This window comes from Nycticebus coucang, chromosome 17, assembly GCF_027406575.1.
Source record: "Nycticebus coucang isolate mNycCou1 chromosome 17, mNycCou1.pri, whole genome shotgun sequence".
NCBI lineage: Eukaryota > Metazoa > Chordata > Mammalia > Primates > Lorisidae > Nycticebus > Nycticebus coucang.
In genome coordinates this window covers 36068229-36094649 of record NC_069796.1, presented here as the reverse complement: position 1 = coordinate 36094649, position 26421 = coordinate 36068229, and the positions used below count along the sequence as shown (strand labels likewise).

The 26421-nt window shown below is 39.0% G+C and overlaps 1 protein-coding gene across 7 annotated transcripts in view; it reads left to right on the top strand.

The window, feature by feature from the left end:
• Window positions 1-26421, top strand: part of KLHL3 (kelch like family member 3) — a 127180-nt gene that overhangs the window by 80570 nt on the left and 20189 nt on the right. For all 7 annotated transcript variants that reach the window (XM_053567119.1, XM_053567117.1, XM_053567122.1 and 4 more), the window contains 4 exons: window positions 3249-3365; window positions 7152-7301; window positions 25456-25573; window positions 25936-26133. In XM_053567119.1, coding sequence (XP_053423094.1) covers window positions 3249-3365; window positions 7152-7301; window positions 25456-25573; window positions 25936-26133 — 583 coding nt within the window. The remainder of the gene's footprint in view (window positions 1-3248; window positions 3366-7151; window positions 7302-25455; window positions 25574-25935; window positions 26134-26421) is intronic.

Genomic DNA, 26421 nt, shown 5'->3' with positions numbered 1-26421 from the left:
CCCTTCTTCTCTAACTGATTTCCTTGCCAAATTCAAGTTATACCCAACCTGACTTAAGTATATGTTTAAGAAATAGGGCCAAATATTTTAGGGTCAAAGCATTATTAATATATCAACACAAAAAATATAGTTAGGTTAAGAAAAATTGCAAGGCTTTTTTTCAACCCATGGCAGATAAAGTTTTTGTTTCAGTTTTCTACCATCTTGTGAATTATTGTAGTTTTTTTCTTTTCCCTTAGAACTTCTTTTCTTTTATCCTCCACTTTTGATTTTGAAAAATTAAAAACCTAAAGTAAAGTTTGAAAGTATGACCATACACATACTCTTTGCTTAGACTTAGTAGTTAAACATTTTACTCCATTTGCTTTCTCTTTCTCTAAGGATTTTTTATTTTTTTGTCTCTAAAGATTTTGCCAAACCATTTGACAGTAAAATAGAGACATCATGACACTTCACCCCTAAATATTTTAGCATCTGTCTCCTAAGAACAAAGAAATTATCTTTTATAGCCATAAAGCTATAATTATACAAAGAAATTTAACATTGATACATCAATATTATGTAACATATAGTAGGTTTTAAAAATTCCTAATAGTCCCAAAAAAGTCCTTTATAGCATTTTCTTTTAGATCTAATCAAAGTTCATACATAGCATTGCATTTAGTTGTCATGTCTATAAATCCCTTTCATCTAGAACCATCTGTCATCTGCTTTCTTTTGGGTCTTTCATAATATTAACAGTTTTGAAAAATACAAGCCAGTCTTCTTGTAGAATGTTCCAAACATAGAATTGTCTGATTGTTTCCTCCCTGTAAGATTCAGGTTAGACATTTTAGGGAGAATGCTACATAGGGGATGCTGTGTCCTTCCTGTTAAGTCACAATCAGGAATGTAGTATAAATTTGTGTTATTATTGGTGATGTTAAGTTTGATCCCTTATTTAAGGTGGTATCTGTCAGATTTCCCTATTTGAGGGTACCTTCCCCCCAAATAAATACTATGTGATCTTGAGGTGATAGTTTGAGAACTGTGAATACCTTTTCCCCAGCAACTTTTGATTTTAGAATCCATTATTAAGAATGTTTTTCTAATTCTGTTATTCTGTCTACATTTATTAGCTGGAATTTTTTTTTTTTTAAAAAGAGAACTTTTCATACTTTTTAAGTATCTTTTTGGACTCATTTACAAAAGGATACTTTTGGGTTTTTAAAAATACATTGTGTTATGATACATCATAATTTAAAAAAATGAATATTTTATTTTGAGGTATGACTTATATATAGTAAAATATACAGATATTAAGTGTACAATTGGATTAGTTTTGACAAATACATAAATATATACCCATGTCATGGCTATTCTAAACCACAGAAAGTTTCCATTGGCCCTTTCCTTGTCATTTCCTGATGGCTCTCACCCCCTGAAGCAGCACTGATCTAGTTACTTTTTTCATTATTCTCTTTGATGTTTAAATTTTTCCAAATATTGGCAATGAAAGCCCCATCCAGTTGGCTCTGTGTCCTTTTGACATGTCCTCAATCTGTGAATACTTTCTTTTGGGTACAAGAAGATGTTTTATTCTTTTTAACAGCTGAAAATAGAATTGTCCCTCTCTATTTGTGGGTTGCACATCTGTGGATTTAACCAACCAGGGATGGAAAATATTTGGAAAAAAAATTCCACAAAGTTCCACAAAGCAAAATTTGAATTTGCTGTGTTCTAATACTACTTTGAATTCATGTGAATGAAGTAATATATAGGCATTGCATTTGTTACAATAATCTAGAGATGATTTAAAGTATATAGGAGGATGTGTGTAGGTTATATACAAACACTATGCAATTTTATATAAAGGACTTGAACTTGGGCAGATTTTGGTATTTGTGCATGGTCCTGGAACCAATGCCCCAAAGCTACTGAGGGGACAGTAACTGTATCTGAAGGTATGGATACTATTTTAATAACTTTTCAATTCATGGGCTTTAGGTCATTTCCTTTTTTATGCTATTATGATAGTATTGCAGCAAACATCTTGAAATGCATATTCTTGCACACATGTGTGAGTATTTTTTTTTGTGTGTGTGAGCATTTTTGTAGGCTGGAGTTCTAGAAGTGGTATTTCTAGGTCGAAGAGTATGCGTATTTATTTATTTATTTATTTTTGTAGAGACAGAGTCTCACTGTACCGCCCTTGGTAGAGTGCCGTGGTGTCACATGGCTCACAGCAACCTCCAGCTCTTGGGCTTACGTGATTCTCTTGCCTCAGCCTCCGAGCAGCTGGGACTACAGGCGTCTGCCACAACGCCCGGCTATTTTTTTGTTGCAGTTTGGCCAGGGCCGGGTTTGAACCTGCCACCCTCGGCATATGGGGCCGGCGCCCTACTCACTGAGCCACTGAGCCACAGGCGCTGCCCCATAGTATGCATATTTAAATCTTTGATTGATCTTGCCAAAGCTTTCCCTCCCTTCTTAAAAAACTATGTTAATTAAGCTTTCACAAACATTGTTGCTTTTCCCATGGTCCCACCCCACCCAATACTGAGTTTTATCTATCTGTGTGTATATGTTTGAATATGGACTTACGCTTGAGTAGAGTGAACTCTGAGTCCTCCTTTGTGGTTCCAAACCCTCCAGTTTTGATTTGCATAGAAATGAAATCTCTCCCCAAGGAGAGGTTAAACATAAGGAAAAATTTTTGCCGTTCTTTGTCATTTAGTGTCACATTCATGTGTCATTCAGTGTCACATCACAGCCAGCTTAAGACAAAGGGCATTCTTGTCATTTTTGTTCTGCATCAACTGTATAAGGGAGGTAAACGAGGAAAGAGGGGGCTGAGAAGGATGACAACATTGCTCTCTGAGTTCTATCTTCTTGAAAAGTCTTTATAAATTTGGTTCATGGTTACTGTTCTGTATTTTTACCCTTAAATAACTACTGAAGCAGTTTTTATTTTAGAATGAACCATGATGATCCTACATTTGACATAGCAAGTTTGTCAGTGTCTGTGTATGTGTGTGTGTGTGTGTGTGTGAGAGAGAGAGAGAGAGAGAGAATGAATCACCCTGTGAAGCCAGAAGCCAGATAGTAAAATTAAGCCTTTTTGTTTTTGTTTTAGTTTAAATATTGAATCCTAGCTTAATTAAACCACCTTTGTGGATGACTTGTAACTCTAATTCTTTTTACAGATTGGAGGTTGTTTGAAAGCTTTTGTCTCTTTACTGAAGTACCTGTGTTACCTTTTTATATAGGTGTTTGAAGCTGTGATTTCGTGGATCAATTATGAGAAAGAAACCCGTTTAGAGCACATGGCAAAGCTGATGGAACATGTTCGACTCCCTCTCTTACCTAGGGATTACCTAGTCCAGGTGAGTGCTATGTGAGGAACCAAGCACTTCCTGTTTACCCAGGCAGTGTCAACCCTGGTGTGTGGAGTGGTTGGGGAATTTAATGGGTCTTCAATATGGGTTAAGGGCACCAACCCATTGGGTTAAGTGTGAGCTGTGGTAACATGAAGTTTAAGAGCACAGATTTGAGAAGAAGGCACTTAGATTTCAGTCCCTGCTCTGCTACTTATTAGCTTTGAGCTTTTATTTAACCTCTTCAAACCTTAGTTCTTTTTCCATAGAACAGATACTGTAATAGAGTCCAGCAGAATTGTTGTGGAGTCTAAAGGAGTGTGAATATGCAAGTTAGATGTTTAGCAGGGAGCCTGGCATAACACATAAGAGGGAGAGGGAGGGAAAGATGGGTGAAGGGAGGGTGATTGGTGGGATCACACCTACGGTGCATCTTACAAGGGTACATGTGAAACTTAGTAAATGTAGAATATAAATGTCTTAACACAATAACTAAGAAAATGCCAGGAAGGCTGTGTTAACCAGTCTGATGAAAATGTATCAAACGGTCTGTAAAACCAGTGTATGGTGCCCCATGATCGCATTAATGTACACAGCTATGATTTAATAATAAAAAAAAAAAAGAAGAAGAAGAAGAAAAAAAGAAAGTCTCTTTTATTGTAGAGGACCAAAGCAAGAAGAGTCACTTGCATAGTGTTTCTCTGTTTCTTTTTGTTTTAGTTTTAGGTAAATTGGAGCCCAATTCAGGACTGTAAAAAAAGAGTTCCTCACAGGTGCCTAGAATACATAGTGCTTTTCTTCCTGTAAAAAGGGAAGAAAAATGAAGATTTATGGATGCCTTTATGGTGCCACATGTTTTCTCATTTAATTCTTACAACGATTCTATAAGACAAAGATTATAGCCCCCTTTCTACAAATGTGGGCCTTGAGGCTTATGAAGGTTGAGATTTATCTGGGGTCACCAGCCAGTATGAAGGGGTATTGGGATTCAAATGCATGTCAATTTGCCTCTGAAGCACAAACTTCTCACTAAGCTAGTTCCACCTTTAATGCTCTCTATTCTCTTTACCCCTGATATGACGTTTTGTATAGAAAATGAAATTAGACACTTTTACAAGCAGGCAGAACATAAACCTTAAAGTATATGAAAAAAACGAAACATTAGGCACAGTAGGCCAGCCCTCTGAGTTTCCCAGGGAATCTCTGGAAAGAAGGGAAGATGTGCTGCCAGGATAAAAGAGGAGGAGTCACCACCCAGCAGCCCAGTTTTTGTTATTCCCCAGCCATAAAATACTGGACACATTCTTAACCCTTTTAAACCTCATTTTTCTCATTAAAAATAACACATACCCTTATAGGACTGTTTGAAGATAAATTGAGGTAATCCATGTGAAACTTATAACACCATGTTTAGTGAATGTTACTGATATTACTACTGTCTTTGTGACTGCTGCTGTGATCGGTAGTAGCGGGTGACAGTGTGTCCTTATGAGCACTTGAAAACTCTTCTACTCATGACACTGTTGATCACAGGCCTGGAGGTCAGCCAAATGTTCTCTAAATCTCGACTTCAGGCGCTGAGGGGTACCCTCACAAGACTTTGTTCAGGCCCTGCGTGCTGTATTGGGTGGTGCCACTGCCACCTGGTGGCAGCATATCCTTCCTGTAGAAAAGGTTCTCTAAGCAGAGGGACTGACTGCCTGAACTCCTAGTGTCAAGAGTCAAACCTCCCACTGTTCTGTGGGAAACTGAAGGAGGAGGTAGGTGACTGTTTTGCATCCCAGAGAGAGTGGGCAGCCTGGGGACCTGCCTTCCAGGGAAAGCTAAAGGGACCTTGGTCACAAATTAGGCATTTGCACCTGAACTTAACAAACATAACCATAAGGAAATGTTTTGTGGGTTATTATGGCAAAGTGGAATTTAGATCTAGAAAGGAAGGGAATCAGAGGCAAAGGACATGAGAACTGTTGTGTGGGTCCCCCCCCCCACCACCACCATTTTTTTAAAGGCCTTTTATCAGGCCTCCCAAAGTGAATACCCCTGGAAGAGGATGTTTCATTAACATTCATTTGACCTTGAAACTTCAAACTAGTATAACCTGCTGGGCTGGTGATAGTGTTAGAAGAAGGGGAGGAAGGGAAGATTGTGGCCAGACCTGTACCAGCACTGCCTAACTTCTTTTTGCAATAGGCTTTTACTAAGCATTTAAAAAAATATTGTACTAACAATGCAACATGCTATATTGTGATAAAAAATATATATCATAAATTTTGTTATTTTTACCAGTTTTAATTGTGAAATTCAGTGGCATTAATTACATTTACAATGTTGTACAAGCGTTACCATATTGATTTCCAAAACATTTTCATAGCCCTAACTTGAAACTCTGTACCTATGGAGCACTAACTCTCCAGAAGCGCTTTAAATTCAAGCTGAGTAGGTTCTTTGGGAAAAGTAGCTGCATGTGCCTTTCCCCTTCCTGCCAAATTTTTCTTGACATTCTCTCCCACTCTTTTTATTTTTTAACTGCCCCTAAAAGTTTATGATTTGTTCCAAACTGGCTCAGTCTCCTATTGGGAGGGTAAAAAAAAAACCTTCCAGAGAATCAGAGTATTCCTGGGGATTGTCTCTGGGGAAGGATTGTCTCCCTAGAAGTGGCAGAGGCCTTGTCTCACCAATGTTTTTCCTCCCAGCTCCAGTGCTGCCTAGCTGGTGATGGCCCTGGCTGTATTTTTATTTCTAGTAATAGATGGGGAGGGGCTTGGCAAGGCCCTGTGCTTGACTGGCTTGAGGGCTGAGGTAATTGAGGTGGGAGGCCCTTCTCATTCTTGACTGGACTTGAGTGCTTCAGGGTCAGAAATGTTGTCTTGTTCATCATTTTCTACCTGGGGGCCAGCACAGGGCTGTCCAACCAGAAAACGTTCAATCAGGATTAGCTTTTGAATAGAATTGATCTTCCCCAACATGAAGTGGCCTCAGAAGACTACACTACCCATTCCAGATGTGTCTCATAGGGATCTGACCTGGGCCGAAGGGTGGAGATTTGAGAGAGCATCAGAATGGCTTTACCCTTGGGCTTACTCATGAAAATATTTAGGCTTACATTTGCTGAGCGCCTGCTTAGGACCTCAGCTCTGAAATAATAGGTGAAGAAGCTAGAGTCCTAGCTTAGGTTGGTCCAAGATGAGGTTCAGTATGTGCCAGATACTTTTTCTGCTCTGATGTTACCTTTCTGTTAGAAAAACTTCCCTGGTCTGTAAGAGAATGGATATAAATCCCTCTTTTTGATTACCTTATTTTCCTCACTGACTAGAAAAGTTCCCTGGTAAATCCCTTACCCTTTCCTTCTCTTGGGTGTCTAATCATTTGCTTTAAACATTACAATGCATTCAAATCATAAGGAATGTGGGATGAGGCTTTCAGGACAATTACTTGCCTTTCGTTTTGCATAAACTCATTTAAGCTTCAAAAACAGACAAACCAGACTAGTGAGGTTGTAGATACCTTTAATATGCCCATTTTACAGATGAGGAAACTAAGGATCAGCGATGTTAAGTAGTGGATCTGGGTATCTCTTGTCTGTCTGATACCAGAGTCTGATCACTTACTCCTGCTCTTGAAATGCAAGAGTGGAACACTAAGGTGGAGTTGTGTGGAACTTTCCCTATGGGTGTGAGATGATGAGGTATTTTAAGGATTGAGTGTTGGGGTGCAAAAATGACTCAGCCTAGGGAGAGGGCTTGGGAAATGTGGCTGAGGTCTGCTCCAGGATCACCTGTGGGTCATTACCTCCAGACGGTTGAAGAAGAAGCTTTGATAAAGAATAACAACACCTGTAAGGACTTCCTCATCGAGGCCATGAAATACCACCTGCTTCCTCTGGATCAGAGGCTCTTGATTAAGAACCCAAGGACCAAGCCCAGGACTCCAGTCAGCCTTCCCAAGGTAAGTCCCAGCCCAATCACTGCCAAGAATCGGGGCTGTGTCCTGGGAAAGTGGCCTTCCATTCCTGCCTCCAAGTCTTTCCTCACTTGTGGCTGCCCTGCATCTTGTTGCATTTATGACCTAAGAGATGGAGTCTGCTGGGGTTCCTCTTGAATCTGCTGGTACCTCTTCTGGGGTGTTCCTTTCCCACAAGTTTCAAGGTAACCTCCAATGTCATCAGGGAGGTTTGAGAATAACTTAGAGCTCCCCATCTGCCCACATCCCTGCCTTCTCATTTCACACCATGGTTTGTGCTTTATTTCCCTTGGAAGCAGGGGGATGGTTATGTTGGTTTCACTTAGCAATGGCCGTACAGTCCTCCTTCCAGGCCTTTCTTTGAATCAGAACGTTCCCAGTCTACTTCCATCCCTCACCACAGGACAGGACATAAAGAACAATTAGGTCTGCCAGAGGAGAGAGGGACTTGAGAAGACTGACAGGTAATGAAAGAATGAAATAGGAGAAGGAAATAAGACCTGGTGAGGAAGCAGCCAGAGGAGGGAAGGGATGAGCACAGGAAGGGACTCCAGGACCGACTCCCAGGCATGCTGGGTGTCAGCTGCCTTGATTGCCTGCAAATCCCCTCCCCTCTCAGACCCTCAGGTTCCTTATCTGAAACCTGCTGCTCTCATGGTCCCTAAAGTCTTTTCTGGCGTGGCATCAAAGTAGTCTCTCTAGGATTCTAACATGCTGATGTCTGGGGGAAGATCCCAGTCAACTCAGGAGGAAAGGTGGGAGGAGGGGAGTGAGTCATGCCAGCTCATTGATGACAAAGTAGTCAGCACCAGGAAATTATTTAGGCCTTTGCTTTCTCCTCCTCCTCCTCTTTCCAGCTGACTGCCATCCTCCTTGCCTGCTGCTTCCACAACAAGGGTACAGAAGCATGTTGTTTAATATCAGATGTTGGCGTTCTATGAGGTTTGCAGTATCTTTACTCTGTTCCATGACCCTGGATTATGGAGAATATAGTGGTTGCAACTTGGACAAATGTCTCAAATGACCCAGATAATAATATAAGCAGCTAACCTTTATTGGGTGCTTATGATATGTCCAGTACTAAGATGAGGGTATCACACGCATATCTTATTTAATCTTCTCAACAACCCTATAAGGTAGAGATAGTTGTTATCCTAGTTCTACAAAGGTGGAGACTGAGGTTCAGGAAAGTTAAGTGATTTGCCCAAGGTCAACACAGCTAATGTGGTAGAACCATGATTTGAACAGACTCTTTCTCACCCTTGAAACCTGTTCTCTGAACCAGACCCTCCTGCACTTGGTTTCACCTTTGTAAATCTGATAGTGCCTTCTTACCTATCTGCCTCATGTTGCTTGGTGTTTAGAAGGTGCAGCTAGAGGCAAGGCCATGGTTTGGCTGGCTATTTGCCTCACTGCATGCTAATGCCTTTTGTTTTGTTGAAATATTGCTTTGAAACTCCTTCATACTTTGCAAAATGAAAATAGCTTTCTTTAATTACAGAAATATTTTCTTATTGTACATTAGGATACTGCAATTTTGAAATAAAGTAAAAGTCACCTGAAATTTCTCCCAGGGCCAGTAACTGCTACCATTTTGGTAAATTTCCCTACAAACTTATATTTCTGTGCACTTATGCACAAACAGCTAAAAATGTACATGTTTAGATAAATGAACTCCTGCCATACAAATTGAAATATTTTTCCCCTACTTGATCATATGTTGCAGAGTGCATTTTATGTTATCAGCATAAGCGAAATCATCACTTAAATTGTAATGCGTACATAGTATTTAATTGTATTTATGTACTACTATGTATTTAACAGTCTTCCACTGATGCATTTTGCAGTAATTTCCATTCTTCTGTATTATTACTGTGTCAAATATCCTTTAAAAGGATCCATTTTTCTCTTGGATTGTACATTTTTTTTATAATAGCTTTTAAGGATCTTTTATGCATGAAAGAGGCTAGGGCTTTGTATGTAGTACAAATATTTTTTCTTAGTTTGCATTCTGGTTATGAACTTGTTTATGGCAATTTTTTAATACCAAAAAACAATTTTTTATTAGTCAAATTGATCTTTTACTTTATAGCTTGGGTTTTGTGTTATGTTTAGAACTGTTTTCTTTACTCTGAGATTAGTTTTTAAAATGCCCATTTTTTTTTTCTCAAGTACTTTTAAAATTTCTGTTTTACATTCAGATCTTTGATGCATTGGGTTTATTTTGGTATAAGAGTGAGGGCAGGGATTTGGCTTTATTTGTATTGCAAATAATGAGCCAGTTGTTCCAAAGTTATTTTACTGACTAATTTCTCTCCCTATTGATTTGAATACCACTTTTATTATCTTCTACATTTCCACAAGCTTTGTGGTCTTGAGAATTATATGGAGGAGTCTTTTTACTTTCCTGGGGTTTTAGCTGGTCTTGTGTCTTCGCACTTTTCCCTTTGGAAAAGCTTGGTTTTCATCCTAAATGATATCAGGTTAATGATATCATTGCCTGAGGAGTGTGTTTTGGAGCTAAGGGAATGGTTCAGAGCTGGCCCAGGTTCTCTATGTAGAGACCATATCCATGGATCTTTCCTTTTCTGGACTCCACATTTAGCTTTTACCACAAATACCAACAAAGACACAGTTGTAAAAATCAAAGCCCAGTTCAAACTTGGACTAAGCATGCTGGAAGCTACTTCCCCATCCTCCCATCCCAGGCTGTAATTGAGAAAGTGTTCATCCTTGTTTCAGGAGGCCAAAATCATCCCACCAGCACCTGTATTCCTTAGAAACCATTTATTTGCAGAATGGAGAGGTGTAGGTTCCTGGGCACCTAGCCTCTGTAGGCAACTGGAGCTATAGCTTCCTTTGAATCTGTTGAAGGAGGAAAACAAAGGCATAGCTGCTTTTCATCTCATTGTTCCCCTGTCTTTAATCCTCGTGTGATTTAAGGGTATATTGTACAGCTTTCTTCTTAAACTATACTCTTGTCACCTTTGTTCAAGCACTTAATTTAAGAAGGAAATCCCCACAGAGTGTTTGAGGGAAAAGGGTGTGCTGAGGGAAACTGTCACTTTGAGGATTGTCAGATTGTATGTTATCTCATTAAATCATAAGATTAATAGGTCAGTACAGTGAAATAACTTGCCCAGTTAAGTATTGGCTGAAAGTACAGAGCTGGAGTTTGGTCTGTCCTACTCCCAAGTCTTTGCTTTTTCTTTTATACCAAACTGCCTCCCAAGAAACAGCTTTCAGGTTTTGGTAGCAGATTTAAAAGAATATTTTCTTTTGAATTTAGATTAATTGAGGTATAATAACTTACACCCCATGAACCACACACTTTCTAGGGATATAATTGGAGGAGATTTTACAAATGCAAGCAGTCATGTAACTACCATACCTACCAAAACTTAGAATATTTTAATCACCAGAAAAAGCTCCCGTGTGCTGCAATCCTCTTCTCCTTTCAGCCAGCCCCTGACAACTGCTGATCTGATTTCTGTCCCTATAGTTTTGCCTTTTCTAGAATGTCATACACATGGAATTGTGCTGGATGAAGCCTTTTCAGCGTGGCTTCTTTTTCTTATAACGCGTTTAAGTCATCCATCCTGTTGCATGTGTCAGGAGTTCATTCCTTTTTAATGCTGAATAATACACCATTGTATGGATGCACCATAATTTGTTTATCCATTCACCAGTTGGTGGACATTTGGGTGTCCAGTTTTTGGCTATTACAAATACAGCTGCTATGATTTCAATTACAGATCTTTGTGTGGATATATGTTTTAATTTCTCTTGGGTAAATACCTAGGAGTAGGATTGCTGGGTAGCATGGTAAGTATATGTTTAACTTTATAAGAAATTGCTAAACTGTTTTTCAAAATGGCTGTGTCATTATGCATTCCTATCAGCAATGTAGGAGAGTTCCAGTTATTCCACTCTCTGAGACTACTTGGTATTATTGTTACATTGTAGCCATTCTAGTAGGTGTATGGTAGTATCTTACCATGACACTCTAAAGATTTATGACATTGAACATTTCTTAAATGTATTTATTTGCCACCTATATTTCTTTTTTAGGAAAGTGTCTTTTCAGATCTTTTGCCCATTTAAAAAATCGGATTGTTAGTGAGTTGTAAGAATTCTTTATATATTTTGGACACAAGTCTTTAATCATATATATATATATTGCAGATATTTTCTTTCACTTACTGCCTTGTCTTTTCATTTTCTTAACACTACCTTTGAAATAACAGGAGATTTTTTTTTTAAAAGTTCATTTTATAATTGACAAGTAAAAATTACATGTTTTATCATATATAATGTGATGTTTTGAAATACGTATACTTTGTGGAATGGGTAAATTGAGCTAATTAACATGTGAATCACCTCACATAATTTTTTGTGATGAGAACATAAAATCTACTTTCTTAGCAATTTTGAAAATGATGCATTATTATTAACTATGTCACCATTTTATATAATAGATCTCTTGAACTTCTTTCTTTCATTTAACTGAACTCTTGTATCCTTTGATCAACATCTTCCCTCTCCCTTATCTCCTGGTAATCACCATTCCACTCTTTACTTCAATGTGAATCTTTTTTAGATTCCACATATAAGTGGGATCATGTAGTATTTGTCCTTCTGTGCCTGGCTTATTTCACCTGTAACATAATGTCCTATAGGCTCATCCATATTGTTACAAGTGACAGGATTTCCTTCTTTTTAAAAGTGGAATAGCATTCCTTTATGTATATATACACCGTATTTTCTTTAGGCATTCATTTGTCGATAGATTATTTCCATATTTTGGCTGTGGAGAATAGTGCTGCAGATATCTCTTCAATGTACTGATTTCCTTTCCTTTTAGATATGTAGTAAGATTGCTAGATCATATAGTCATTCTATTTTTAATGTTTTGAAGAAGTTCAGTACTGTTTTCCATAATGGCTACACTTAGAAGAGCAGAAGTTTTTAGTTTTAGATTTTTTTCCCTAGTATGGTTTATTCTGTGTTCTTTTAAAAAGTCTTTGCCTAATCACAGGCTACAAAGATTTTCTTTTATACTTTCTTCTAGAAGTTTTAACGTTTTAGTTTTTACATTCAGTTCTGTCATCTATTTTGAGAAGATTATTTTAAAATGAGGCATATGAAGTCAAGATCTAAGGTTCATTCATTTGGCATATGAATGTCTAGTTTTTTTCACACTATTTTTAAATAAGATTCTTTTTTCTTCATTGAATTACCTTGTTACTTTTGTTGTCCTTCTGTGCCTGGCTTATAGGCTGGCTGTTAATCTGTTTCTGGACTCTGTTCTGTTCCATTTATCTGCTTGTTTATCTTTATATCAGTGTCATGTTGCCTCAATTCCTAGCTTTATAGTAAGTCTTAAAATTAGGTAGTGTGAGTCTTCTACTTTTGTTTTTTTGCTCTCCTAGGTCCTTTGCATTTCCACATATGTTTCAGAATCAGCCTGTCTATTTCTACAAAATAGCTGTGGGGATTTTGATTATGCTGAATCTCTAGATCAGTTAGGGGGAATTGACATGTTAATGATTCTAAAATCTTTTGATCCATGAACACAATACGTATCTCCATTTATTTGGCTCTTCTTTAATTTCTCTCATCAATGCTTTATAGTTTTCAGTGTACTCATGTCTTGTGTGTCTTTTGTTGCGTTCATTTCTAGGTATTCATAGTTTTATATGCTATTGCATTTTCTTTTTAAATTAGTTTATTGCTGATATATAGAAGTATGATAAATGAGAAATGTTATTTAATGGAGAAAGAGAGGTCAGGTTGGTGATGGTGTCATTGTCTTCTGAAAAACAGGAACAGTAGTTGCAGGAGATTGCTAAGTACTCCAGTTGACACTAGGCAGGTATTTAGGGTTCTCTTCGAGTGTTAACTCTTCTACCAAACTGTAGGCTCCATGACAGCAGGTGTTACTCATCTGCGTCCTTGGCATATAGCCTAATTGAAAGAAATACATTTTTAAAGAAGTTGTCTCCTAGAGATTTAGTACTGATCATTTATATTACCCCTTATTTTTTCCCAGTGCTTATTCGCATTCATAAATGTGTTTTCACATGAAAATAGTAAGGATTTATATTCTACTTTGATTACTAATACAGGTTGACCCTAGAATATTTAATTCAGCTCACACATTCAATACCGAATGAATCCACTTGCCATTTCTGGGTTGTGAGGCTCTTTGATTAAAAAACAAAGCAAAATGAAACAAAAACCCCGGAAGTAAGCTATAAACTATCACGTGTGCATTAATTCATGAATTTATTAATTCACTCATCCGACATACTTCCATAGAGAAGTCACCAACTGCCGCCACTGAGTAGATACTGGAGGCACAAAGGCTCATATGAGCCAGTTCCTTTTCCAAGGGTCTCCCAGATCAGGGAGAAAGAAGACAGATGTAAAAGGACAATTACAATGGAGCATGTAAGTGCCACATGGTTGTATGGGCAAGACCCTTCAGGGGCACAGAGAGTGGTGAGGGGGTTGGGGAAAGCTTTTAAGCTGAGCCTCCAAGGTCAAATGCAAATTGTCTGTGAAAGTGAGCGTCCAGAAACTAGTTCAGATGACAGTAAGAGAGAACTGGCTCACTCCTTTTGATGACCACTTAGAATAATTTGTAATTTACATCTTCTTCCCTAGGTCATTGTCATTCTTAGCACCAAAGGCATTGATAATGATATAAGAAATACCAGTTACTGAGCAGCTTCATTATGTTTTAGGCTAAGTACATGATGTACATTGTCTTATTTTGTTTTCATTACGACTCTGGAAGCTGTGATATTGGGGAAAACTGAGATTCAGTGAGAATGAGTGTCTAGCCCCGGGTTTTATAGCTCTTAAGTGGTAACATGAGGACTTGAATCCAGGCCTGGCAGACTTGAAACCTAGGCTTTCAATCACCCCATAGTACTAGTCCCCACAATGATGGTAACAGCAGATTATAGTTACTGGTGATATAACTGTAACCATATCAGGGCTTAAAATGTGCTGAGCACTGGGCTAAGTAATTTATATTTATTCTCTCAGAGGATTTTCATAATTATCCCATTTTGCAGGTGAAAAAATTGGATCTTGGGTTAGGTCAGCTACTCACAATATATTAGTTATCAATTTCTACATTACAGATTACCCTGACTTTGGTGCCTTCACACAACAAACATTTATTATCTCATGGTTTCTGTAGCAGAAATCCTGGAGTGGCTGAGCTTAGTCCTCCTGCCTCAGGGTCTCTCAGAAAGTCAAGGCTACACTCATTTCAAGGCTTGTTTGGGGAGAATCAGATTCTAAGCTTACATGGTTGATGGCAGACCTGTTTCTTGCTGCATGGGCCTCTCCATAAGCTGCTTGAGTGTCCTCGTGACATGGCAGCTGGCTTCCCTTCAGAGTGAGTGATTCTAGAGCAAGATAGTGAGAGCACATTTTCTAAGACAAGCCGTATCTTTTATAACCTAATGTCAAAAGCCATGTACCATTACTTTTGTATTTTCTTTGCTGGGTACAAGTCACTAAGTCTAGGGGAATTAAGTTCCATGTCTGAGTGTAGGAGTATCAAAAGAATTTATGACCTATCTTTAAAGCACAGCTAGTAAATGGCTGAGCTGAGATTCAAGCCCAGGATGTCTGGCCACAGGCTCTGTGCTGAACCATTTTATTATATTGCTTCCAAACATTACAAAAAGCATTGTAGCTGGGTGCTGTGTGGAAAGAAACCTGATTCCTGCCCTTTGGGAACTTCTATGATGTCTCTCTGAGAAAGTAAGATTGAAATATATCAATAACTGAATAAATGAAGAAAGATAAGAAATTAGGAGAGAATTGGACTAGTTGGAGGAGCAGCCACAGAAATTCCAAGGGCAGGCTGTTTGGGCTTTCATGAATTCAGTTCAGATAGGCTTTCTGATAGAGCGAACTTTAAGAAACAACAGGATGGAGAGAGATTTGCACTATTCTCAGCAATTCTCAGTAGTAAATGTATCTGCTAGCTAAGTCCTTTCCCAGAAAAGAATAGGACTCTGCCTTGAGATAGCTGCAGAGGCTAATAAGGGTGGTTTCTTCCCTGAGCTGTGTATGCACAGATCATGCTGACACATTCCAGCCGGAACAGCTAATAGCATGATCTTGGCTCCCACACATTCACCACCCCGCACTTTCCCTGAGGCTGGGTTGCCATGGACAACCCAAGGCTGTTTCCCAGCCAGCCAGAACCCTCCTACGTTACCTTGTTCCACAGATGGCAGCAGAGAAACGAGGTTCTAGGAAGATGCAAATGAAGCCTTTGGAAATGTACTGAACCTGGCACTTCTCACTATCATTCTAGTTCAGTTGGCATCTCTATTCAGCTCTTTAAAAATGGCACCAAAAAGCCATTTGGGCTGGAAGTGGGTGGCTTGCTCCTGAGTTGGGCTGTCCTGCTTTCAGTAGATGGTGGTGGAAGCAGAAGGTCCTGGCTAAGTGAGCACTGCCCTTCTTCCATCTTGGTCTCCACTCTGAAAAAGACACCCTGGGGTCTTGGAAAAACCCTTTATCACCCCTGGAATTAGTGGTAGTCTGCCATTCATAAGTCCCTAAGTGTCCTTTTCTACCTTTTATCAGGAGTCAGGCTTTTAGCAACTGCTGTAAATAACAATAATGATGCTAATGTTAATCTAACATTTAGTGTTTATTATTTACCAGGCACTGCTAAATGTTTTCTATCATTTAAGCATCCTGATACCCCAACGAGAAACATCCTATTATCCTGATATTATTAGTGATGAAAATGAGGTTTAGCAAGGTTAAGGTTCTTGCTCATAGTTATACCATGAGCTATTTAGCTACTGTGCTGACATTCGGACGCAGATGTGTTTGATTCGAAAGCCCCTTTTTCCCACTCCTCTCTCCCTCTGGGCCTTGCTTTCATATTAACTGGTTCTCAGACCCCTGTTGTCTCTGCACTTTGGCTGTTAATACTTGAGCACCTGTTGCTCAGGAACCTGCTTGGACAAGTCTTCTGGCTCAACCTCGACATGCTCCTACGGATGAATTTTTGGTGTTAGCCCTGCGGCCCCACGCACCAGGGTAAGAGAGACTCTGGCTTCCTGCCCTGGCCCGAGGGACCGACTGGCTGGGCCTGCCTTCTGCCCAGCTCACCAGTCACGGAAGAGAGTTTGGACATATCCTCTACTCTTGCCCGATGAAAAAAGTGTGCAAAGCCCAGGTTGTTCCTCTCACCTGAGAAGAAATTCTAATGACCTGTGTGTTCTTAAGATCAAGGCTAGGGTCTTGATCTATATGTGGGCTGGAAATCTCTACACTGTTCGTCAACTGTGTAGAGACGTAAAGGCTCTCAGACACAGGATGGTTGTCATTTCATTGAGAAGAGATCAACATGCCTTCAATTCCACAATCACACTGCGGTGGAATTAGAACCATCTGTGTGAAAGAGAGAAAAATGTGTTATGGTGGGAGTGATATTTCCTTCCCAAGGAATCAGGCAGTTTTTCCATGGTCTCACTAATCTTCCTAAGGTAAATGGCCATTTCACTTTCCAAAATGACAGTATTTTCCATGGAAAGTATCTAATACCCACCTGTGCCACAGTGGAGTTCAGCTCACCTGTGTTCTCTCAACAACTGTCCATTACCTGGAACTTCTGTAGCCTTCAACACAGTGACAATTGAGATTTGGGATCACGACCCTGAGGTACCCTGCAAAACTCCTAAGCATGTTGCAGTTTATAAGAAAGATTAAATTATGATCAATCTAGTATAATTGTTAGCCTAGAACCAGTTCTTTAGTTTTTTATGAGTCCTACATGATTAATAGTTCTTACCACGATTACCTGGGATAAATGTTAAAAATAGTGATCATTAAATAAGCTGATTTGAGTCAGTAATTTTTTTTTTTTTTAATTTTTTATTGTAGTACTTTCTTTTAAAGGCATCATAAATCATCAGAAAATTAGGGTCTAGGAATGTAGGGAAAAAAAGAAATAGGCCTGTTGATCTCCCCGGGCCTGAGCATTTCTGAAGTTTAAAATGACCTGCAGGAAAGAATGGTTCAAGTCTCTTCTTGCTCTAACATCCTGTGGTCTTCTTAAATAGCTACAAGATTGTAATTTCAGAGATGTAATACAGGTAGACTTTGGTAAATACTCATGTTTGCCTTATTCATTGCCAAGATCAAGTATCTATGGAAACAAGTGCTCACTAGTATTCAAGATAGGAAATTTATTCTTTTTATTCTGCATGAGCAACATGGTGGTGTGTATAGTGCTCTTTGGATGCTGGCTTCTTGCAAGACCTGCCATAAAAATTGGATTTCTTTTGACTATGCTGGCTGTACTAATTTACATCCCCACTAACAGTATATAAGAGTTCCCCTTTTCCACATCCTTACAAGCATTTGTTATTTTTTGTCTTTTTAATAATAGCCATTCTAACTGGGGTGAGGTGATATCTCATTGTGGTTTTGATTTGTATTTCCCTGATGATTAGAGGTGCTGGAAACTTTCATATACCTGCTGGTCAATTGTGTGTCTTTTTGGGATCATTTTTAATCAGATTATTTGTTTTTCTGTTACTAAGTTTCTTATATATTCTGGATATTAACCCCTTGTCAGATGTATAGTATGCAAATATTTTCCTCCCATTCTTTCCTATCGATTATTTCCTTTGCTATATAGAAAAGCATTTCCCCTATGTTTTCTTATGGTAGTTTCATAGTTTTGGGTTCTATATTCAGGAGCATTTTAAGTTGATTTTTGTATATGGTAAGAGATAGAGGTCTAGTTTTATTCTTCTGCATATGAATATCCAGTTTTCCCAGCACCATTTATTGAAGAAACTGTCTTTTCCCCGGCATGTTTTGTTTTGTTTTGACAGTCTCGTTCTGTCACCCTGTGTAGAGTGCTGTAGTATCATAGCTCACAGCAACTTCAAACTCTTGGACTCAAAAGATCCTATTGACTCAGCCTGCAGAGTAGCCGGGACTACAGGTACCCACCTAAAAGCTGGACTAGTTCTTCTATTTTTAGTAGAGATGGAGTCTCACTTTGCTCAGGCTGGTCCTGATCTCCTGAGCTCAGGCAATCTACCTGCCTAGGCCTCCCAGAGTGCTGGGATTACAGGCGTGAGCCACCCTGGCCTTCCCAGTATGTTTTTGGTGCCTCTGTTGAGAATCACTTGGTTGTAAATGCAATTCTGTGTTCTTAATAGTGTATTTTGAAGTCTGGTAGTGTGATGCCTCTAGCTTTGTTCTTTATGTTTAGGATTGCTTTGGATCTTCTGTGTTTCCATATGGATTTTAGGATTGCTTTTCTATTTCTGTGAAGAGTGTCATTGGTATTTTGATAGGAGTTATATCAAATCTTTAGATTGCTTTAGGTGGTATGGACATTTTAACAATATTCTTTCAATCCATGAATATGGGATATTTTCCCATTTATTCATGTCCTCTTTAACTTCTTTAATCAATGTTTTATAGTTTTCATTGTAGAGCTCTTTCACTTTGTTTAAATTTATTTCTAGGTGTTTTATATTTTTTATAGCTATTAGAAGTGGGATTTTTTTTTTCTTGATATATTTTTCGGATAGTTTGTTGTTAGCATATAGATATACCACTGACGTTGTATGATGATCTTTGTATACTGCAACTTAATTGTTTCATTTATTCATTCTAATAGCTTTTTGGGGGCATCTTTAGAATTTTTTAAAATACATAAGATCGCATTATCTGTAAACAATTTAAATTCCTCTTTTCCAATTCAAATGTCATTTATTTCTTTCTCTTGTCTGATTTCTTTGGCTAGGACTCTCAGTACTATGTTGAATAGAAGTGATGAAAGTTGGCATTCTTATCTTGTTCCAGACTATAGAGGAAAAGCTTTCAGCTTTTCAATACGATGTTAGCTGTTTATCATATTTGGCCTTTATTATATTGAGGTGTATTCCTTCTATAACTAATTTTTTGAGAGTTTTTATCATGAAGGGAGGTTGAATTTTATGAAATGCTTTTTCTGCATCTATTTTAATGATCATGATCATTGATTCTTTTAATGTGATGTATTTATTGATTTGCATTATGTTGAACCATCCTTGTATCCCTGGGTTGAATCCCACTTAATCATGGTGAATGGCTGTTGAATTTGATTTGCTCATATTTTGTTGAGAACTTTTGTATCTGTGTTCGCTAGGAACGTTGGCCTGTAATTTTTGTTGTGGCCTTGTTTGGTTTTGACATCAGGGTAATGCTGGTCTCAAAGAATGACTTTGGAAGTATTCTGACTCCTTCAATGTTTTGGAATGGTTTGAGAAGAATTAGTATTAGTTATTCTTTAAATGTTTGAAGAATTTAGCAGGGTTAAGTCATCAGGTGACATTTTATTAATGATTAAATCTCATTACTTGTTATTGGTATATTCAGATTTTTTTTCTTTTTTCGTTTTAAGATTTTTTTTTTTTTAAATCATAGCTGTGTACATTAATGCGATCATGGGGCACAATACACTGGTTTTATAGACCATTTGACACATTTTCATCACACTGGTTAACATAGCCTTCCTGGCATTTTCTTTTCTTTTACGTTTATAATTTTTTTTTATTAATTTTAACTCATAGCTGTGTACATTAATGCGATCATGGGCACCATACATTGGTTTTATAAACAGTTTGACACATTTTCATCACTGGTTAATAAAGCCTTCCTGGCATTTTCTTAGTTATTGTGTTAAGACAGTTATGGTCTACATTTACTTGTAAGATGCACCATAGGTGTAATCCCACCTATCACCCTCCCTCCACCCATCCTCCCCCCTCCCTCCCCCCCTTCCCCATATCCTTAGGTTATAACTGGGTTATAGCTTTCATATGAAAGCCATAAATTAGTTTCATAGTACGGCTGAGTACATTGGATACTTTTTCTTCCATTCTTGAGATACTTTACGAAGAAGAATATGTTCCAGCTCTATCCATGTAAACATGAAAGAGGTAAAGTCTCCATCTTTCTTTAAGGCTGCATAATATTCCATGGTGTACATATACCACAATTTATTAATCCATTCGTGGATCGATGGGCACTTGGGCTTTTTCCATGACTTAGCAATTATGAATTGGGCTGCAATAAACATTCTGGTACAAATATGTTTGTTATAGTGTGATTTTTGGTCTTCTGTGTATATACCTAGTAGAGTAATTATAGGATTGAATGGCAGGTCTATTTTTAGATCTCTAAGTGTTCTCCAAACATCTTTCCAAAAGGAATGTATTAATTTGCATTCCCATCAGCAGTGTAGAAGTGTTCTCTTTTCTCCACATCCACACCAACATCTCTGGTTTTGGGATTTTGTGATATGGGCTAATCTTACTGGAGTTAGATGATATCTCAAAGTAGTTTTGATTTGCATTTCTCTGATGATTAAGGATGATGGAGCATTTTTTCATATGTCTGTAAGCCATGCACCTGTCTTCTTCAGAGAAGTTTCTCTTCAAGTCTCTTGCCCAGCCTGCGATGGGATCACTTGTTCTTTTCTTGCTTATACATTTGAGTTCTCTGTGGATTCTGGTTATTAAACTTTTGTCGGAGACATAACCTGCAAATATCTTCTCCCATTCTGAGGGCTGTTTGCTTGCTTTACTTACTGTGTTCTTGGCTGTGCAGAAGCTTTTTAGTTTGATCAGGGCCCAGTAGTGTATTTTTGAAGCTGCTTCAATTGCTCAGGGGGTCCTCCTAATGATTCAGATATTTTTATTTCTTCATGATTTAGTCTTGGTTGTACATGTCCAGGAAAAATTAAAAGGAGCATTATTATATGACCCAGAAATCCCTCTACTGGGAATATGTCCAAAGGAAATGAAATCAGTATTTTGAAGAGATAACTGTACTCTCATGTTTATTGCTGCAAAATTCACAATAGCCAAGATATGGAATCAACCTAAGTGTCCATCAGCAGATGAATGGGTTAATTAAAAAATGTATAAATATGCAAAGGAGTACTCTTCAGCCATAAAAAAGAGTAAAATTCTGTCATTTGCAACAATGTGGATGAACCTGGAGGGTATATAAACCAGACTCAATAAGCCAGGACGAATACCACATGATCAAATGCCACAGTAGAGAGCAAAATAGTGGTTATCACAGGCTGGGACAGGTATGAGGAATGAGGAGAAATTGGTCAATAGCATACTTTGTTACAGTTAGACAAGAGAAATAAATTCTGGTATTCTCTTGAACAGTAGAGTGACTATAGGTAACAGTAATGTTGGTTTTAAAATAGCTAGTAGAAAAGATTTTGAATCTTCTCACCACAAAGAATAATAATGATAAATGTCTGACATAATAGGTTTGCTAATTACCCTGATTTGATCATTATACAACGTATTCATGTATCAAAACATTACACAAAACATTGTACCCCATAAATATGTGCAACTATTATGTGTCAACTAAAAATAAAATAATTTCTTGTGCTTATGAGAGAAGCACAATATATACCTGCTCTTGTGGCTGCCTTGAGCTGCCTCTGTCTGGCACTGATCGTCCCATCCTACAAAACCTCATAATTCATGTTCTCAAATTGTACATGTTTTAAATGTTAAAAGTTGTTTCTCACCATAGGTTTTATGAGCTCAAAGGCAAGTTTATTTTGAAAACTTTCTATTTTGTCTTTCTACTTCACGTTTTATTTTAACGTAAAAATTCTGTATTTTTGTAATAGTGTTTCTGTGTTACTATGAAAATTCTTAGATGAGTGGTAGACTTTCTCCAATATAATTGTACCTTCTCCATTCCTGGTGGAAGACAGTTTCTGGGGCATGGTAAGGTTTTTTTTTTTTTGTTTTTTTTAAGCTTTGCCTTTTTGTTAATTTTCAGAAAAAGACTGATAGCTTATGCAAAGGATAAGCAAACTTTCTTTTGGTGCTTGAGTTAAAACAAAGAAAGCTCTTGCTTTCTCTTTTTATTTTGATTTCCTCAGTGTCCCCAGAATTGTAATCTGGTGTTCCAACACATCTTAACCAAAAAAGTGACTTTCCAGTTTCATATCTTTTTTTCACTTTTAACTGTGTATTTTTTCCTTTTAACTTCTTGTGTGTGCTATTCAGTTTTTATTCATTTATTCTTTACTCCAAGTAAACATTTGAGCCCTTGATGTTACCTGGACATGACATGAGTACCTAAAGTTATCTTGGTGATAAGGCAGATAAATTTTCTGCTGTGGAAGGGCTCGCTGTCTAGGAGGGCAACAGAGAAGTCACGAAATGGTTACAGCACACTGAAGGACACAGGAGGCAGGTGAGACCTCAGAGAAGGGGCTAGTAACTCTGACTTGGAGGTCAGATATGTCCATTGGAGGAAGTAACATAGGCAGGTGTTAAAGAGAGGGGAAGAATGTTTAACGTAGAGAACAACATGTGTGAGGGTGTGGGATGCCTGAAGTCATTGTAGAAAGAAAACTAAAAGCTGGTTTTATTCTCACACAGCTCAAGAAGTCATATTTCAGGGAAAATCCTTGCACTATTTTGCCTTCACTTTAGCTTTACCAACTCAAAACTAGGACAATGCCTGTTCTAGGTATGTTTATGAACACAGGGTAAGTCATTCTGCCCTAGGGGAGTAAGTTGAGCATTGTCTGAACTTTGCCCAGGGGCTATACTCATTAACACCTCCCTTGAACTGCTCATGGATACCCATCTAAGCAAAGGCCTACAGATAAATAATGCAGAACTCAGCCTTTCTCTGAGAAAGGCTATTCTTGACATAGACCAGTGGACCCTCTGCACTGAAGCATGTAGGAAAGTCAAGTGTCAGTTCACAGAAGCAGCAGCTTAAGCCTGGACTATGTGTTCTGGGTTTTTTGGAATGCTTTAGAATTCAGAACTGACTTCTGGATTTTTGAACCATAGTCTCACACCTTTGGTCACAGACATCTATGGGTAAACTCTGATGACTAGTGACCACCCAGGTGGGCAGTGAGTAATCCTGAACCTAGAACTTGGGCATAAATGGGTCTTGTGCCGTGGTTGCCGTTGGTGTAGCCTTCCACATGGTCGATAATGCTCACTTGAGGAATGTATTTCTGTGAACTCACATAGATTTTGATAATCTCTCTTCTCCCCAAAAATACATTGTAGGGAAGTAAAAAGCACTAGGGTTAATTCATAATGGCAAAAATTGTTTTTTCTTTTTTTGAAACAGAGCCTCAGGCTGTTGCCCTGGGTAGAGTGCTGTGGCATCACAGTTTACAGCAACCTCCAACTCCTGGGCTCAAACGATTCTCTTGCCTCTGCCTCCCAAGTAGCTGGGACTACAGGCACCTCCCACAAAGCCCGGCTATTTTTTGGTTGCAGCCATCATTGTTGTTTGGCAGACCCGGGCTGGATTCGAACCCACCAGCTCAGGTGTATGTAGCTGGCACCTTAGCCGCTTGAGCCACAGGCACCGAGCCATGGCAAAAATTGTTAACATCCTATCATTGGGAAATCCCTACAGGTGTGGGTTTAAAAAGTGGTTTTCAGAAGAGATCTAGAATAAACGACAGTTAGTGTACTTCTTCATCGTTTCAAATTGTGACCATCTCAACTGATAGCAGAGATGGCAAGTATTGGGACGAGTCCTGAAACCGTGGCCATCTGTGCTGCTGAAGAAGGAAAATACAAGTGATTTAGAGAGTAAATGAGTAAATAGCAAGGTTCACATTCCATTTTTAAAATAAAGAGTGTAAGTTCTATTCCGTAAAGAGAATAAAGTGGTTTTCAAAGTATGATCCTAGAACAGCAGCAGTAGCATCACCTGGAAACTTGTTAGAAAGGCAAATTCTTAGTCCCACTCTAGACCCACCAAATCAGAAACTCTGAGTATGGGGCCCAGTGATCTGTGCTCCAGGTGATTCTGGCTGCACACTGAAGTCTGAGGACCAGTGGGTAAACATGACAGACAACAGATCATGATCCAGTCCTGTGACTGATGTCGGCGGGCTGTGTCTTCCATCCTTTTCACTCAAGAAAGCGTACTGGAATGCCACTGAGTGAGAATGATGAAGGGCATAAATGAATTCATCCAAGTTTATTGTAATATGTGAATGTTGTTTGTTAGTAATAATTTTTATTTAGTAGCTACATAGGACAAAAGTCACAACAACATAGACACCACAATTAAGCCCTGCAGTTCTATTAACCTACCCAGAGAACAGGGGCTTTCGTTTTTTTGGCCATGCCCCAAAGTAAAAAAATACTTTTAAATTGCTACCTAGAAAACTTAAGTATATATAATCAAAACAAAAATTTCATGAAATGACATGCGTAACACGAAAGTTTTTGTGCATTTCTATCTAAAGTATGCTGGTTGCAGTCCACTAAATTGATCTCATTACTGAGCTGTGTTTGCACGAATCCTTCTCTTAGAGCAGGAGGGGGGTGGGACTGGCCTCACCCCTGTGTCAGCTGGCTTGGGCTTTAGTCTCTGTTCCACCAGTCTAAGCTGTGACCTTGGGCCATTTACATATGTTCTCTGAGCCTTACTTTCCTTCTAGGTCAATGCAGATGATAATGTCTACCTCGCAGTCGTGGTGATAAGTGAATGATGGCACATTTTACACGGTGCCCAGCAGTGGTGGCTGCACTCTTTACTTGTGGAAATTGTACTTATTAACACTATTTTTCAGAACATCATTGGTTTAATGGTGTTTCACAATTTTTTTCTGTACTACAGTTAATTAAGTGCCTCCTCCAGTCTAGGCATGCAGAAATATTTTTGAATAACTTTATATTAAAAATGCATTCTAATTATGTACTCTTTCTCAAAATATATCCATGTTTGTTTTGATATAACTAATGTTGATTTCCCCCCACCCCCAATCCTAAGGGCACTGAGATTGCAGAAGATCCCCTAAATGGCTTCACATACCTACAACATACCCCTGAATAGGGCATTTGGGAAACCAATTGTATTTCTGTGGGAAGATGCTTGTTAGACTTGTCTTGAATATTCACACCTGGTGACTGTATGGAGCTCTGTAAACAAGCATCTCAGATCACTCACAACCCTGGGTGATAAGTATGTTGGAGTACTAGGAATTGGTCACTCCTTCATCCAGATGTTGGAAAGAGCCAGCTAATATCCACTTGTCTTTCTGGAGGTAATGATTGTGGTTGGTGGCCAAGCACCCAAGGCAATCCGCAGTGTGGAGTGCTATGATTTTGAGGAGGACCGCTGGGATCAGATCGCTGAGCTCCCGTCCCGGAGATGCAGAGCAGGTGAGCAGCACACCTCCCTGTTCTGCCGCCTGTCTTTCCCTGGCTAGTCTCCACTTGGTGCTAGAAGTCATGAACTGCTCCTTGGCTCCTCAAACATCTGTGCCTTAGACACCCTCTCCTTCCCCTGCTGCACAGTTTTTGGGTACCTCTTCTGGATTAGTTCTTATGTGCTTGGAGAATTTAAGATAATTCAAAATTAGAAAAACAGAGGAAAGAAATCCAGTGAGTCCTGTAATGACTTCCAGAATCAAAGTTGGAGATGATCTTCTGCGATGATTTGTGTGTGCCTGCCTTGCTCTTCCATTGTCACAAGTAGTCTGTTGCCTGACCAGACCTTGATGCCTTGGTTTCCTGTGCCTCAGGTGTGGTGTTCATGGCTGGCCATGTGTATGCTGTGGGCGGGTTTAACGGCTCACTGCGGGTACGGACAGTGGATGTGTACGATGGTGTGAAGGACCAGTGGACGTCCATCGCAAGCATGCAGGAACGCCGGAGCACGCTTGGCGCAGCGGTGCTCAACGACCTGCTCTATGCGGTGGGAGGATTTGATGGCAGTACTGGTAGGTCCAGGATGTGTTTCTGACCCCTTCCAGCCCGGGACATATCCTTCACGCAACACTATTGGGTTCAGCCATTCCTTGGGCTAACCTTCTGTCCACTTGTAGCTATTGCCCCACAAACATACCCGTCCGTCATTCACATCCAGCCTTGGGGCCTAGAGCCAGACCTCCTTAAACACAGCATGTATAACTGCCCACGTTCTGATTTCTAGAGCTCCAGCAAGGATTACATATTACATGTTCAGCAGAGTTCCTTTCCTTCTTTCCAGTGTCTGGGAACCTGTTTAC